Source organism: Hippopotamus amphibius, chromosome 16, assembly GCF_030028045.1.
Source record: "Hippopotamus amphibius kiboko isolate mHipAmp2 chromosome 16, mHipAmp2.hap2, whole genome shotgun sequence".
NCBI classification, from domain to species: domain Eukaryota; kingdom Metazoa; phylum Chordata; class Mammalia; order Artiodactyla; family Hippopotamidae; genus Hippopotamus; species Hippopotamus amphibius.
This window is the reverse complement of record NC_080201.1, coordinates 51,045,109-51,062,816: the sequence shown is the minus strand read 5'-3', so window position 1 is coordinate 51,062,816 and position 17,708 is coordinate 51,045,109. Positions and strand designations below refer to the sequence as shown.

Here is a 17,708-nt window from a genome sequence, read left to right as displayed (position 1 = left end):
CAGGGTTTAAGTCATATCTTCCTGAACACCTGACATTCAGCTCCTGAGTTCAAACATCCCTCTAGGGCTGACTTCATTCCTGACTCATCAGTCTCAAGTTCCTTTCTCCAATAACATCAATCTCTGGTCCTCTTAGCAACACATAGGGATCATATTGGAATGTCTGGCATGTATAAAGATATATTACAGAAAGGGGCTGTAATGGTTAAATTTAAGTGTCAACTTGAGTGCGCTGTTGGGTGCCCAGGTCTTTGGTTATATATTATTTTCAGTGTGTCTGGAGACTGTTTCTGGACAAGATTGACATTTGAATCCATAGACTGAGTAAAGCAGATGGCCCTCCCTAATGTGATTGGGCTTCATCCAATCACCTGAAGACCTGAATAGAACACAAAAGCTGACCTTGCCTAGATAGGGGCGGATTTTTCCTGCTTTCAGAATGGAACTGAAACACTGGCTCTTCCTGGGTCTCATGCTCATAGTGGAATAACATCATGACCCTCCTGGGCCTGCAGCTTGCTGACTCACCCTGAAGATCTTGCGACTTGTCACCCTCCATAATCATATAAACCAATTATTTGTAATAAGTCTCTTTACATATATAATTATATGTGCATGTGTACGTGGGTGTATACACGCACATACACACACACACACGTGTTTCTCTAGAAAACCCTGACAAATACAGGGACGAGTATATATTTCTGCATCAATAAATAAGTGAAAAGAAGCTCACATACACAAAGTTGTATCCCTTCCTTACACAGCCCCAAACCTATCCATTTTCTTCATAACATCCTGAGACACTCTCACTGTCTCTATTTCAGGGACCGCCCTTGAGACTTTGGCCACCTGGGCCCTTCGCAGACCACACTCCCCATCCCATACCTGGGACGACTTTCCCTTTGCACCAGATCTGCCCTTGATGTCTTCCCCGTGAGCAAGAGCCAAGTCCGGGTTCACACCAGGAAGATTTTATTCCCATTAGCATAAGTGTGGGGGCAGGGGGATATCTTGGCATCTACTGGGAGGTGCTCTGACCCTGCACATTATAAAAGACTGCAATGGGGTGGGTATTTTCATTGCAAGATCTTCTGCCCTCAACAAACATCCACTGAAGTCAGCACAATATCTCCTCTCACCTCCAGCATTTTCACAGAGTGTGGTGGCAGGCGGTGGGCAAAGGTGTAGGTGGACTTATTATTCACAAACACCTAAGGAAAGAGATAACATTGCTTGTGAGCTGAGAACAATTAGGCCTCCTCCTCCCCTTTCCTCTTTTCATGGCCTGTAAGATTCTTTACTCCATAAAAGCAAAGCAGTTCAAATATCTCCTTCTCCAGGAAATCCTGCCGTGACACTGCTATAGGGAATCATCCTCCAGGGGCCACTTCTTGCCTCCAGAGTTCCCCATCCCAGCTTTACCCTGATGGCAGTGGGGCGGCACTTCTCCCTCCACATTCCTAATTATCCATGAGAGCAAGAGATGTGTGGGATTCAACTCTGAACCTCTGCTTGCACAGCACACAGGGTAGTGCTCAAAAAGTTTCGTTCAATAATTTTCAAAAGTTGTGTTCAATGATTTTCCTCAGGGATAGGACTTCTGCCATGCATAGGAGATATGACCTCTGCTCTGCAGCATGGAGGACTGGGGGAGAATTGGCCTGTGACATGAGTGTCCTCACTGAGGAAGAGAGGGTGGCCAAAAGGGTTTGAGAGATCTGATGTTTGAGCTGCATCTACAAATGTGGCACATTTTTGTTGAGAAGACAAGACAAGCATCAGACCAGGAGGTAAGCTTTTGCGGCTGAGCCTTACGAGGAGGAAAGCACGTGGTAGGACATGGAATCAAACTGGTCTGTTGAGATCAGATCAGAGCTGGACTCTCTGTATGTCTCCACAGCAGCGCCCCCACAGCCATGGTCCTTCCCGTCCCTCACCCCTTAGGGCCCACACACCTGGTATTCATTCTCCTGCACCAAAAATCGAAGCTCAAATGGCTGCTGTGGCACAAAAGGGTCAGAAGAAGCTTTCTTTTCCTCCCTCCATCCCCCTTCCTGGAAGCTGTTCATCACCACGACGTTGTTCATGTAGACTCGGAAATGGAATGCGATGTCGCCACCTTCCACAGGACTCACGCAGAAATCCACCACAAATTCTGTGAGCCCTCTGCAGGGACAAGAAAATGGCTTCCTCAGTCAGGACTTTACTACACAAAACATAACCTCCTCGGGGACAAAAGTCCTTCTCTCTCTCTCCCTTCCCCTCCCACCTCCATGTCAGAAACATCTCCCTTTCTCAGCTTGACAGCACACAAGCACACAGACACATACACACACAGAGGAAGGAAATCCTGCATGCAGTGTAATCTCACACTTTTACATGAGCCACCTCAGCTCATTCTGGTGATTAAAGAAAACTGAACTGTTTCCAATGAGTGTCCCGAAGACATGCAAACACTCTCCCCTTGTACCTCACCTGCCCTCACACATGAAGTAGGCTCTACTCACCCACAGCGTACCATAAGATCTGCGTTGATCTTCACCACACAACCCGCACTCAGAGAAACAGACTGTCGGTAGGGGTTTGGCTGTGGAAGAAATGGATGCATCACTGAGTGAAAGGCCAGTGTTTCCTCTCCCACACTGTTGCCCAGGCAGAATCAGGACATAAAACATGGTTTTCTCTTGCAGCCAAGAGATGTACGCACACCCCTGACAGAGAGACATTAATCTGAGTCCAGGCATGCACTCAGAGGCACACATGCACGTAGTACATACAAACACTTCCAAATCCAGAGGGAAACACAGGCAAAAAAGACATACAGTTGTGCAAAACCAATCATTCTCATGACACATATACACATTCTCTTTTTCATTCTCTACCAATACTCATTCAATGATTTGTGCCCAGGTAACCTGGCACAAGAAGCTGAGGTGATCAGATTCCTTCTTCCCATCCTTCATACCAAGGATTCCATAGTCTCCAGTTCAGACTTTCTTCCCTATTGAAACCGATTATGTGAATCTGTCTGGAGAAGGGGCCCTATAAATGCTGTTAGGCGGTGGGTCACCCCTGACCGTGTCACTTACCTTATAGAGCCCTGCCCTCTAGTCTTTTGGAATTTGTGACTTCAAAAGTGTGTTCAGTCTGCACTACCCAAAGTCCACTGTGATAACAAGAAGCAGCTTCTAATTGTACTGGAGATGCTGATAGGCTTTATCTAAGTGCATTTCTAGGTGGCAGAGTCACTGTAACAATCTGCTGATAAGCCACAATGATGCAATTTTAACAAAAGAGCTCCCTGGCTGCATTGCCTCATAAAATTGCTGCCCATCCCATGCAGCTAACTTTTTCTCTGACATTAAATCTATGCCAGAATCTTTACTGACAATTTTCCTATTCACCCTAGCTTTGGAGGAACACAGCACCTGGATAAGAATCGTAGCTGTGCCACTGTGGGAACTTATTACAGAAATTTAACCTCTGCTAAACCCAGGCTTCTTATATATAAAATATCTGGTATACAGAGAGTGGACTGGAGAACTCGAGGTTTGGGAGGGGGCAGGGGGTGAAGGGGAAGCTGAGACAAAGTGAGAGAGTAGCACAGACATATATATACTACCAACTGTAAAATAGATAGTGGGAAGTTGTTGTATAACAAAGGGAGTCCAATTCGAGGATGGAAGATGCCTTAGAGGACTGGGAGGGGGAGGGTGGGGGGGACTCGAGGTGGGGGGAGTCAAGGAAGGGAGGGAATATGGGGATATGTGTTTAAAAACAGATGATTGAATTTAGTGTACCCCCAAAAAATAATAAATAAATAAATAAAATTAAAAAAAAAAAGAAATACAATATTGCAGATGCTCCTGCAGGGTTTGCACCCCCCCAAAAAAAATCTGGTGAACATAATCCCAGATCAAAGGGTTGTTAGTAAAGCAATCAGAGGGATCCTTCCATCTGTGTATCCATCCATCTGTCCATTCATTTGACAATTGCTTATTGAGTGAGGAATAAGTGGGAAAAAGAGACAAAAATCCTAGTCCACGGAGCTTACATTCCAGTTGCAAAGGACATGCAGTAATTTTAAAACTGTAATACACAAGCAAAATATATCATGTATGAGAAGGGGTAAGAGTCTCCTCATGTTTGTCTGATACACGTAACATCGGGATTCTTAGCTGCACTTACTCACTAGACGGGCTGAGGACACGAATGTCTACGCCATTCTTCCCGAAGCCTAACAATTTTATTTCAGACTCAAGTGGACCAAATTTTCAATAGCGCCTTGCTCTCCAAACTTTGTAACAGGCACATGATTTGAGCTTCTCTAGAAAGTGACTGTCCTTCTGCTCTTGGCATGACTCCTAGAAGCCGTGATGGCCAGGGTTCCATTGCTGTGTTGCATAGAGAGGGAGATGTGGGCTTTGAAAACATGAAATAGTCCTTCCTTCCTACATCGACATTCAGTTTTGACTGAAAGCCTCAGCTGAACCCCTGGAAGGCAAGTAACTGAGGGATTTTCAGGAAAGGGAGGTAATGGATTACATGTGCCTCAAGCCTGTGCGGGAGGCAGCACAGCAAGAACGTCAGGCTGGGGAGGCCACCTGTGTGGTCCTCGTCTCCACTCCCCAGAGGCCGTGTGACCTTGAGCGTATCACTGCCTAACACCCTGTGCTGTCCTCTCAACACATAAACATTGCTATGGTGTTCATTTGGCATAAGATAAGACAAATTCCTATAATAAAGCATTTGAGACACTCCCTGTCACAGAGTTTTATATAAGTGTGTTCTATGCGCATGCTACACTTGCACGCACATTATTGCCTTAATTCTGATCCCAAGGAAAACACTGTTTCTAAGTGTTCTCTCCCTTCCTCATGATGCTCATTTGCATCCCTAAGGAACCTGTGCATACACCTACTCACTGCACATGCGCAGGTGAGCTCCGCTCACACACACACAGAGCCAGGAAGATAAATGCACTGCCTCACCCTCTGGCACTCATGCACGCACTCCCTCACCCCAGTCAGTGCTCCACCCCCTGCACCCAGTCACAGTGTCTCAGTGGAGTTCCCTCTCAGTCAGAGACTGTCAAATGCTGACACTGGTCCAGGCTCAACACATGATTCCCCACAGGATTCCACATAATACAAGGGTGAGTCAAAAGGGATCCGCACTCTAGAGGCTGCAGAATTTATAGAAGTTTTAATATAACCGGAGTGCGGATCATTTTTGACTCACCCTCGTATATCCCCAGGGTCTCTCTCTTTCACACACTCACAACTCTCAGTAAAACATTCCAAAGAGAAACGCACACATTTTCATCTTTCATAACGTCCCAGCTTTTCCTCTGACATTGTTGTGTCTTCCTCAGGACACCTCTTCCAAACTGTGAATAGCTGTGTGTGTGAATCTCTTGGAGTTGCAGAATATAAATGATACCTGGCAGCCCCACCCTCTGGCTTTCTTCCTGTTTCTAAGCCTCAAAGTTTCGGGGGGATGGGGGGTGGATGTCAGAAATAGACTCAATCAAACATTGCCCTGCTCAAACCTTGAGCAGGGTGCGTCTGTGATACAGCAGGAACTTCAGTGAGAGAAATGCCCAGGGAGGAAGGAGTAGCAGGGGAGATGTACGAATAGAGGTGATGGAGTGAGGAGGTGAGTGGGTCTAAAACCCAGCCTACATGCCTCTCACGACGTCCCTACCCCACAGGCAGAATCCACTCAAATGGTGTGCCTTTTTCTAATTTGCACAATGGCAAAGAATTGGTGATCCTGGTGTTACACAGCCGAACTTGGGTCCACTTGCCTGCCATGCAGCAAAACCAGCTTACTGATACGGGGTCGTGACAAAGGAAATATAGAGTTTATTACTGGTGCCAAGGAAGAAGAGCAGGCAGTTCATACCGAAAAGACATGAAACTCCCCGATGGCTTCCAGGGAAGTGTTTTTAAAGGCAACATTTGGGGTGAGGGTGACAGAGTGTATGACTTTCTTCGGATTGGTTGGTAGTGAGGTAACAGGGTGATGTTTCAGGAATCTTAATCATCAACCTTCTGGTTCCAACCGGTGTGGGATCTACTTTCCTTGGTGTATGAAGTCACCATCCTCCACTGGGTGGGGGTCTTACTTCCTGCAGAACAACTCAAAGGTATGCATCAGATTGTTATGTGGATCACTTGACAAGGAACTAGGACTCTGTTTTATCACTGACCTGTTGCTTTAGGCATCATTACTTTTCTTGCTCAACTGCTCCTCTTTTGTTTCTGCATTCCCTCACTTCCCCCAATTAGCAACTGCTTAGTCTGCTCTCTGGAACTCAGAGAAGGCCTAGGAGATTAAAGCCTTTTTCTAGAACAAGAAACAGGGGACATGGAGGGGCTTTCGTACCTCGGAGGGCCCTGCAGGGTCCTACTTGATTTCAGCTCCCCCTTTTCTTTGATAATCCTCAATCCTGCGAGGAACAGGAGTGGGGCAAGAAAGGGAATAAAGTTTTTGGTAGAGAGGTTAATCATAAACTCGACAGGGAAAGTAGGTTTCAGGGGGACTCAGTTTCAGTCCCCACTCCTGCCTTAACTTTCCTCAAATCTCTGAGGGAACGGGGCAACAACTGCTCTGAGCTACTTCCTGCTAAAGCTGCACAATGCTACCTCAATTTAGGGGATGGACAACGAGTTGGAAAGAGTCCCAGGTTCCACGTCTCGGATCTGACTCTTGCGTGATTAACACCTTATTCCCTTGGCCAACCCTGTAGTGCAACAGACCCATTGGGAAGTAAAAAAAGGACTGACAAGTGGGACTTTAATAAACCTAGGTAATAGATCTCATTCCTCGAGGAGTTCAGGGAAATAAGTCTGAAAACCACTCGGAAACAGGCACTTCTGCCTACTTTTATCTAAGCAGCTTTTAACTTCAGATGTGGTATTAATATACACATAATAAGAACTACTGGCCACTACACATATGTCTCCTTTTTCTGCTCAAATCTAATTTAAAGTAATTGCATATTACTATTCTGACAAAAGACTCCAGTGACTTCTGCTGGAAGGCTATGTCTTGCACCTTCTTGCTTTTCACAATTCCCAAAGTAAGAGAAAAATTAATAGCTCTAAGAGGAGACCTTGAATCCAAAAGGTTGCAGCTGGCAGCTAGGTAGACACTGCTCTGAGAACAACTGGTGTCATCCTCAGTCTGACACAGTTCAGGAAATTCAAGTTCTCAGCAAAACAGGTTTGTGTCTAAAATCATGTCCACAATGGCTATCCAGCTCCACCCTGGATGCCTGAACCACAGTCACTCCATTTTGACTTTTAAATGCATGCTCATGTTCAATGGCCAAAGCAGATGTACAATGAATGTTCAATAGGCCACAACACAGGCTGCTCTGGGCAGCATACACTTCAAGTTATATCACGGATAAGCCAGAATGACTTTGTCATACCTCAATATGTGAAAAGTTCCTCTACCATTTTCCCTTTTCATTGCAAATCTTTCGATAGATCAAAATATTCGTCCCTCAATGCCAGGTTGCTTGCTGCTGGCCCTGGGTCCACCATGTCCTTCAGTGCTAGGCCTCCTTTCTCTCTCGCTATATATATTTGCCTAGTTTTCCACATTGGGGTGGGGGGGAACTAATCAGACACAGTGAACAAGCTCAGAGGCATTCTAATGGGGAAATACCTCATATGCCACACATTATAAATATACTGAATTGTCACAGTGCTTCTAACAGCAGACTTAAAGCCAGCAGTGATACCTGCCATGAGTAGTTACAGTCTGTGACACCTCCACTAGAGAATTTTCTTTCCATCTTAAACACTGGGAGCAGCAGTTTGGTTACAGGTAAAACAGTAACTTTCAATGTTGGAAGGAGATACACGTTTGGTAAACAGTTCAATTAAATTAGTAGAATGGCTCTTACAGGCGGGGTCCAGATTCTTGGTCAGCTGCCTGTCACTGCTGTCGTCTACTTCTTGTCCTGGTGTGGGTATCAGTGGGGTCAGCAGTTCTTTCTATAGACCAGTTCAATGAGGGGGCCCTTCTTACATGGGAGATATGACTTCACGAGTCAATTCCCTTCATTTTGGGTGCCCATGAGCTAGTTAAGAGTACCTGATGTGGGTTCTTTTGTCTAGGTTGCAGACAGTCCTTTAAATGATGCCTTTTCCAGTATGCACAATCTTCTGAGTGCAAGTCACAGGACATCTGATCTTCATCCAAAGACAGAATGCTGTGATAAGCTTAAAAATAAACTTATATTGTCCTTTCTATACTTCAATTAAACTTTACAATAAGGTAACATAACAAGAAGGAGCTATCTGGGAAGTGAGTCTTAGACAGTCAATACAGACCTCAATTAACCAAATCAAAATTTAACATCCACTGAATCAATCTTTTTTTCTCTAAAATTACCCACATTTCTACCAAATAGAGCAAAATCAAGACTAATTTGTGTGTAAAATAACTCTGGTTTCAATAAAATCGGCCTGATTTTTATATATGTGTGATTGATGATATAGGCTTTTTCAAGTTAGCTATGCTTTAACTCTTTATAAGGAATCTGAGCGTGACCTCTTAAAAGGACTCCCAAGGCCAGGAAAGCCATGACAAGGGCTTGGACATCAGGATATCTTGAGATTCCTGTACTTGTCAGGGGGTAACCTTCCTTATTCACCTGATAAGACTGCTGGGAATCTAGGAGCTTCCAACTTTGGCAGGATCAATAGAGAGAAAAGATAAATGTTCCAATTCTGCCTACAGGGTATAATTTACCAAGTTGCTATAAATCATAATTAGCACAAGGGGTAAGGTTTCCTTATATCTGGAAAGCACAGTTTAAAAACCAGTAATATTTAAGACAAAACCTATAAACATTATAAGCATACTCACCACTCCCCTCAGTCCTATGTAATTAATTCCTTTTTCCTAACACTTTTATGAAGACATCAGGATTTCTGTTAGAATTCTTTAGTTCCTTACCCAGTTCAAAAATGTGATCTGAAACTTATCAGAAACTTGTCCTTGTGAAAAAGTCCTTCTATGAGTATTCCTAAAAAAATGCATTGGGGCTTCCCTGGTGATGCAGTGGTTAAGAATCCACTGGCCAAAGCAGGGGACACAGGTTGGAGCCCTGGTCCAGGAAGATCCCACATGCCAGGGAGCAACTAAGCCCATGCGCCACAACAACTGAGCCTGCGTTCTAGAGCCTGCGAGCTGCAACTACTGAGCCTGCGTGCTGCAACTACTGAAACCCACGTGCCTAGAGCTGGTACTCTGCAACAAGAGAAACCATCACAATGAGAGGAGCACTGCAACGAAGAGTAGGCCCTGCTCTCTGCACCTAGAGAAGGCCTGAAGGCAGCAACAAAGGCCCAACACAGCCAATATAATTCAATTAGTTAATTAATTAATTAATAAGAGAATACTAGCTACTAAAAAAACACAGCATTGTTTCACAAAAACATGAGTACAACAATAATTGTCTATAAGTGACAAAAATCTTTAAAAGGCATGGTTAAAGATCTGATTACAATGCAACTGACAAAGAAACTTGGTTACTGCTGTGACACAACATTTTAACTAGAATTACAACTGATAACATTATACCAGGACATACCAGATTTTTCAAGAAATTCCATATAATTTCTAAAATATCTACATTAATCACATCTGCCATACCGTAGAACCTAAGAAGGCTTGTTCCTCATTGGACAATGCTTCCAATGTAATTTAACATACAAAATGACCCTAGTGAGTTTAATATCTCTCTCAGAGATGCTTCAGGGTTCCTTTTTCACAAACCTTCCACAACAGTCCATAGTGGTCTGTCCCTTGTTTTCTTTCCCATTTGGAAATAACCAGCTTTAGGACAAAATTACTATTTTTTCCCCTTAACAAAATGCATTTCCACTCCTCATACCTTCCTTCATCACCCTTACTTTCTCGTGCACTGAAATGATTCCCTTGGTATTTCCAGTAACTTCAACAAAACATTACAGTTTTTAGCTCTTAAAAACCTTTATGTCTAGCAAAAGCCAAAAAGCAAGCAACTGTGAACATACTCGCACTTCTTGTTTGGCAAACTTAAGAACATATTCTATAACCTCTAGAAATATACATCTTCCCACAGCATAATTTCTTTCCTCAATGTGGTACAAGATGTGTGTCTAATAAATCCAAACCTCTTTAGTTTTTCTCTCATAAGTAGACAAAAGTAGGTAAATTTAGACCTGGTTATCAAGAAATGTTTCAGTATTTTATCTTATTTAAAATGATCTGGATATTCAGTGAATTCCCATCATATAACTTAATTTTACAAAACTCTAAAATTTCAAATTACAAAAAAAAAAAGTCTTCAGAGACTATTTCTGAGGAGGCATTACTAAAAGGTAATTATTCCCAAAGCATTCACCCCAAAACCCTTATCTCATTTATATTTAACTAATTTAAAACTTTCATTAGATTCAGTCACTTTCCTTGCTGCCAAATATTGTTAACAGAAATAGTAAGATCTTATTGACTCTCAGTAAACCTAAGTACAATGAAAGTGTCATAATGGTGATGACTGTAAAGGTTTGTCTGTATTAATTCAACCAACAAGCTTAAATTAACTTCAAATATCAGATATTAATTTAATACTAAATATTTCCCGGATTATGTGTACTTGAAATTCATTGGGGTTAGTTTCTTTTTTATGTTGAGACTTTATACAAGTGCTTAATTACCTTTAAGACAATAAAACAGTACTCTTTTACAAACTAATTTTGATACAGTACCATCTGAAGGTAAAGACGTCACATCTATAATGCACACAGACATACACATATTCATACAGACAAAGAAATCTCACAGTTTTCCTACTTCAGTTTTTAAAAAGCCTCTTTTCCCATTTTTCTTCATTCTCAGAAATTAGAGATGCTCACATAAGCAAAGATGAGTTCCCGAGAGCCCTGGTAGAACATTTGCACCTTAGATGCACAGGAAGAGAAATGCAGGTTCCTCCAAGAAAGCCAACTTCCTCTAACTCCATATGGAAAAAAAGTTTTAGAATGTCAAAAGGACCCCATCTTGGCCATTTTCAGGGCAATATTTCTTCAGATCACAAGTAGCCAAGTTTGTGTAAACAAATAACAGTAACAGACACAGTGATACCGGCAGATGCCACTCATCCATATTCACAGGCCTCACCTCCACAGGGACCTGCCAGCTCTGAATCACACCCAAGACCACACGTAACCTATCAGTGTCCAAGAGTATCTGGACTACATTCAAATGACCAGGACCCTCTAATGAAGGTCAAAACCAGGGTCCTCTAATGAGGATCAATACCAGGAGTGTCTCTGACAAAGATTAATCCTTTCACTTCCTTGCTGTCCTACCAGGAGGAGCTCCCCCCAATCCAGGACATTCTAAGGAGGGTCAAATACCAGGATCCAATAACAAGACTCAAAACAGGACCACCTAATGAGGGTCAAACTCAGGACCCTGAGGAAATAAAGTTTATATTTTCAGGCAGGATAAGAAAATTTAAATATAAAATGTGTCCATGTGGGCCTCCTCCCTCTCTCCCTGATGTTCAGTGTGCGTCTCCATTACACATTAACCATATTTTCTCAAAAATGGGATTGTCTCCTGGATGGAAGATAAGTTTTTTTTCCTTCCTTGGGAAGCTGGCAATGTAACTTCTTAAAAGAATAGCATTCTTTCCCAGCTCTGTAGCAGGTCCTGGTGGTTTGCTGCTTGCTTTTTAAGTGTTTACCTGCACTATGTATACTTGGGGAACTTTATGTAAAATATCAGTATGTCATTTTTATATGCATTCGTTTGTCTCGAAAATGTACAAGACTGTGCCTTCAACTTCTAACAGGCGGAACACTTCTCAGAGCTCGCTGAGAGTCTGTCTCCTGGGTTGTAATCCTCAGTTTGGTGTGAATAAAATTTCCTTTTTTTTTTCCTTAACTTAGTTGTTAACTGAATTTTTGATGACATTTTTTGGTGTAGTCAGAAAGATATCAGAGCCTCCCACTACAGGACACCTAGAGTCTACCCTAAGTTTGTGCTTTATATCAGCATGGCACCCTTTGAGCCCCACCACTTCTTCGAATTTCTCAGGTGCTTTGGTAAATTCTCTTGACATCTGGACAGCACTGCTGTATAATGTCCTGAATTTCATTTGAACCATTTTTCTTGGGAGTCCTAAGAGGGTACCGGTACACTTCCTAGGCAGAGACATACGAGGAACTTTGGAGTGAAATGGGTTAGCAGGCCTTTTTAAAAATTTGGTTCCAATTAGAAACAGTGTGTGTGCGTGCGTGTGTGTGTGTGTGTGTGTGTATGTGTGTGTGTATCAAACTGCTTGCTAGTGAAATTAGAGACTGAGTCTGCACAGCTCCAAAGAAAAGCAGCACTTACTCCTTCCAGCCACAAGGCTCTCTCAGGCAACTGAGAACTTAGCAGAAATGGCTGAGGGTAAATCCTCATGACGTGAGGCCATCCTACAAAGGATCCCACTACAACCATTAACTATATCATGCCTGACAGGATGCATAATGGGCTGATCACCTACTGCTCCAAGCACCCAAGGCACTTTTAGTCTGTCAGAGGGAGAAACTGAGACCTGCCAGAAATTTTAACTACCCCAAGGGTAAGTCCTTGGGGAGCTCGTCAGAAAGAGCACACATTCGATGCATCACTTTGCCCTCAGAAAGTTGTTCCAATCACATGTGAATTAGGCTACCAAATTAATACTAAGAAACTCTGCCTCAAAGGCCAAACTGCTCCCTGATGAACAGCCATCCTAGCTGGCTTCATGTCTGTCCCTTATTTTCCTGGTTTCATAAGGTATCCACTGAAGTCAGCACAATATCTCCCCTCACCTCCAGCATTCTCACAGACTGTGGGGGCAGGCGGTGGGCAAAGACATAGATGGACTTGTGATTAACAAACACCTAAGGAAAGAGAATATTGTTTGTGAGCTCAGAACAGTTAGGCCTCCTCCTTCCCTTTCCTCTTTTCCTTGCCTGTAAAAATTCTTTACCCATAAAAGCAAAGCAGCTCAAATATCTCCTTCTCCAGGAAATCCTGCCATGACACTGCTGTAGGGAATCATCCTCCAGGGACCACTTCTTGCCTCCAGAGTTCCCCATCCCAGCTTTACCCTGATGGCAGTGGGGCTGCACTTCTCCCTCCACATTCCTGATTGTCCATGAGAGCAAGAGATGTGTGGGATTCAACTCTGGATCTCTGCTTGCACAGGGTCGCGCTTAAAAAGTTGGGTTCAATGATTTTCCCCCAGGATAGGACTTTTTTTTCTAATTGCATTCCTTATATTTAATTTCCACATTTCACATTTGCTACTTGTAATTTCACCAAAATCTATTTCACCTGTCCTTTATAAAGTATTTCACTTTGTAATGATTATATCCTCATTCAATTTACTTTTTAATGTTCTTTCTTGAACAGTTTTTTTCTGTCTTGCTCAGCAAAGTTCAGTTTAAGGATAAGGAATATAAACGATCTAATTCAATTTCTTTACATGCTTCAAGTAATACAGTCATGCCAATTATACTTTCCCTTTTGTTCTCTTATCATCAGAAGCCAGATCGTACTTTTATATACTATGCTCTGCACTGGGTGCCAGATGCAAGGGAAGCCAGTAAATAATAATATTCAGAAAGATCCTAGCTTTAGTTATAAAAGGAAGGTGTCTTGTAAGTAAGACTGTTGTAAACTACCCAGTAATTATAAATCTCCATAATTATAAAGGGGCATTTTTTCTTTCTTTAACCCTTTTTTTTTGAATTCCAAAGCATTTTTATTTCATGGAGCCAATATTTTTGCTTTACAATAGAGTCATATTAAAGTATTGTTATAAGTTCATAGCACAGAAAGACTTTGACAATGGGGAATATTTTTTTTTGAGGTACACCAAAGTGAATCAACTGTATTTATACATATATCCCTATATCCCCTCCCTCCCACTACTCCCTGCCACCCTCTCTATCCTGGCCCTCTAAGTCATCACCCACAGGATAGGACTTCTGCCATGCATAGGAGATAGGATCTGTGCCCTGAAGCACGGAGGATTGGGAGAGAATTGGCCTGTGACATGAGTGTCCTCACTGAGGAAGAGATGGTGGCCAATAGGGCTTGAGAGATTTGATGTTTGAGCTGCATCTACAAATGTGGCACATTGTTGTTGAGAAGACAAGACAAGCATCAGACCAGGAGGTAAGCTTTTGTGGTTGAGCCTTACGAGGAGGAAAGGATGTGGTAGGACATGGAATCAAATTGGTCTGCTAAAGATGGGCTCTGTGTGTGTGTGTGTGTATACATATTCCAATAACATGGAATGTTACTCAACCATAAAAAAGAATGAAATATTGCCATTTGCAGCAACATGAATGGACCTAGAGAATATTATACTTAGTGAAGTCAGAGAAAGACAAATATTATATGATAGCATTTATATGTGGAATCGAAAATAAAATAGAAGTGAATCTATATACAAAATAGAAACAGACTCACAGACATAGAAAATAAACTTATGGTTACCAACGGGGAAGGGGGGGCATACATTAGAAGTATGGGAATAACAGATAGAAACTACTATATGTAAAGTAGATAAGGAACAAAGATTTACTGTTCAGCACAGGCAACTATATTCAATATCTTGTACTAACATATAATGCAAAATAATCTGAAAATAAATAAAGATAGATAGATAGAAGAATATAGTTGAATCACCTTTTTGTAAACCTGAAATGAACACAATAATGTAAATCGACTACACTTCAATTTTACAAAGCACATGTATTAAAAACACAAAACGAAAAAATTGGTCTGTTGAGATCAGATCAGAGTTGACTCTCTGTATGTTTCCCCACAGCAGCCCCACCGCAGCCATGGCGCTGCACACCCCTCACCCCTTAGGGCCCGCACACCTGGTATTCATTCTCCAGCACCAAAAATCGAAGTTCAAATGGCTGCCCTGGCACAAAAGGGTCAGAAGAAGATTTCTCTTCCTCCCTCCATCCCCCTTTATGTAAACTGTTCATCACCACCACACTGTTTGCATAGACTCGGAAGTGGAATGCGATGTCACTGCCTTGAGCAGGGCTCACACAGAAATCCACCACAAATTCTGGGTTCTTTCTGCAAAGACAAGAGGCTGGCTCCCTCAGTCAGGCTTCTACTGCAGAAAACAACCTCCTCAGGGACAAACATAGTCCTCCTCTCTCTCTCCCTCTCTCCCTCCCGCTCTCCTTCCCCTTCCCCTGCCCTCTTTCTCAAAATATGTACATGAAAAACTTTCTAAATTCAACAGTATGAAAACAAATAATTTCATTAAAAAGTGCACAAAGATTTGTACAATTTGCTACAGAGGATGTACATATGACAAATAAGCATATGAAAACATGTTCAACAGCTACAGCCGTTAGGGAAAGGCAAGTCAAAGCCATGATGAGATACCACTGGACATCTATCAGAAAGGCTAAAATAAAACAGACTCATAATACCCAGTGCTGACAAGGATGTGGAGCAACTGCATCTCTCATACACTGTTGGCACGAATGTAAAATGCTAAAGTCTCTCTGGGAAACAGTTTGGCAGATTCTTATAAACATGCTCTTGCCATAATCCAGCAATCACAAGGCCTGTATATTTATCCCTGAGAAATAAAAACATGTTCACACCAAAACCTATACACAAATGTTTATAGCAGCTTCACTTGCCATAGCCCCAACTGCAAACAACTTTAATGTCTTTCAGTGGGCAAATGAATAAACTAATGGGGATACATCGGTACAATGGAATACTAGTAAGCCATGAAAAGGAATGAACTCATGACACTTGAAAAACTGCAATGAATCTCAAGGGTATTATAATGAATGAGAAATATCCATCTCAACAGGTTACTTATTGTATGATTCAACTCTTGACAGCACAAAATTCTAGTGATGGAAGGAGTTTCTTGTGTTGATGGAACAGTTCTGTCTCCTGACTGTGGTGGTGGTTACATGAGTCTATGCATGTGACAAAATGTCATGGTATCACACACACACACACTCTTTGAATATATGCAAAAACTGCTTAAATTGTAATAAAGTCTGTGTTTAATAGTGTTATACCAACGTCATTTCCTGGTTTTCATAATGTACTATGGTTATGCAAGCTGTTATCATTGGAAGAAAGCTTGATCAGGTGTACATGGGAACTCTCCATGCTATGTTTCATAACTTCATGTGAATTTTAATTTTTTTAAAATACAGAGTGTAAACATAAGGTACTTAGTCTCATAGCCATGCCCCCACCCTCTTTTCCTAAAGCCGACTAGAGATGTTCTTCTCCAAGTGGAACAACTGACTAGAGACCCAGAGCGGGCAATCAAGAGCTGTTTACTTCCTCTTTCTCTAAGATGGGACGCTAGGAGATCAGCTCTTGATTAGCAGCTTTTCTGTCCACAAGACTCTGTCACACGGGTACTTTCCTGGTGGTGCAGTGGTTATGACTCTGAGCTCCCAATGCAGTGGGCCTGGGTTCAATCCCAGGTCAGGGAACTAGATCCCACACGTGTGCCACAACTAAGAGATCGTATGCCACAAGTAAGGAGCCCGCCTGCCACAACTCACACCTGGCACAACCAAATAAATAAATATTAAAACGTGTCATCCTCATGACTTCAAAAAAAAGAAAAAAGATTCTGTCACATGCTTAGAAATCCGCCTTCTTAGCAGGAAGCCAAACTACATAAACAGTGGTGCCAGGAGCAGACAGAGCTGGAAGACATTGCTGGCATTTTTTTAAAGATGCCCTTGTACCCTGTGAATTAAAATTTTAAACTAACATATGAAGCATATCCGTGATCTCTTCACCAAATGCCCCCTCCCCAATCATGGTTAATTACCTCCGTGTTCTTAGCTAGTAAGTCTGCCATTTGTCTTACTTTCTGCATTTACTCACCCTCAATTCAAATCCAGCAAATAATCCTTTAATCTTAAGTACAAATTTGCCCTACTTCTACAATTCTCTCCTAACTTTCCACGGACGTTTTTTGCCTCACGTGAGGTAAACTACAGATTTATATTTTGATTCTTCAAAACTATGCAATAAGAAGACTGTGCTAAATATCACTCCTGCCAACCTTAAATGAAGATGCCCAGTAAACACAGGACGGTAGTCACCTCTTCTTCTAGAAGATGAGGCAGTTGTCAGCACTGTGGAAACTACCAGGTTGGCCAAAAAGTTCACTCGGGTTTTTCCGTAACATAATACAGAGTGTTTGCAGTTTCCTCATCACGAGTGAGGTTAAGCGTAGATGCAGAGTCAATACAATTATTAATTCTGCAAACTGGCCAATTTTTCTCTTGCACTATCATTTCATGACTGGCCTCAAAGTACATATTTGTGTATTAGACATATTAATTACTTTTTATAATATTGTTTAAGCTTTCCTCCTGGCTTGGCATTACAATAAAGTTGGCACAGCTACTAAATCCTGTTTGCAGTAAGTCCTAACATACCTCAGCATGTGTTCGCCAGAATTTTCACTTCCTCATGCTGATTAAATTTTAAACATGAGATATTTTTCTATTTACTTTTCTTTATGTTGTATAATCATAAAGAGATTCTGAAGAAATAGTTGAGACTTATTTAACTGATAGAAATCACTGCTGGTTTCTGAGAAATGTTACACGCCTTTTATT

General features: G+C 42.1%; 1 protein-coding gene across 1 annotated transcript; it reads right to left on the bottom strand.

The window, feature by feature from the left end:
• Nucleotides 1-1,100: 1,100 nt before the first annotated feature.
• Nucleotides 1,101-17,533, bottom strand: LOC130838098 (galectin-10-like). Its single transcript, XM_057710867.1, has 6 exons — nt 17,526-17,533; nt 14,946-15,156; nt 12,879-12,950; nt 2,511-2,590; nt 1,959-2,169; nt 1,101-1,214 (listed from the first exon to the last, which is right to left on the bottom strand). The coding sequence occupies exons 1-6, from the start codon at nt 17,531-17,533 to the stop codon at nt 1,101-1,103; spliced, it is 696 nt and encodes a 231-aa protein (XP_057566850.1).
• Nucleotides 17,534-17,708: the final 175 nt, after the last annotated feature.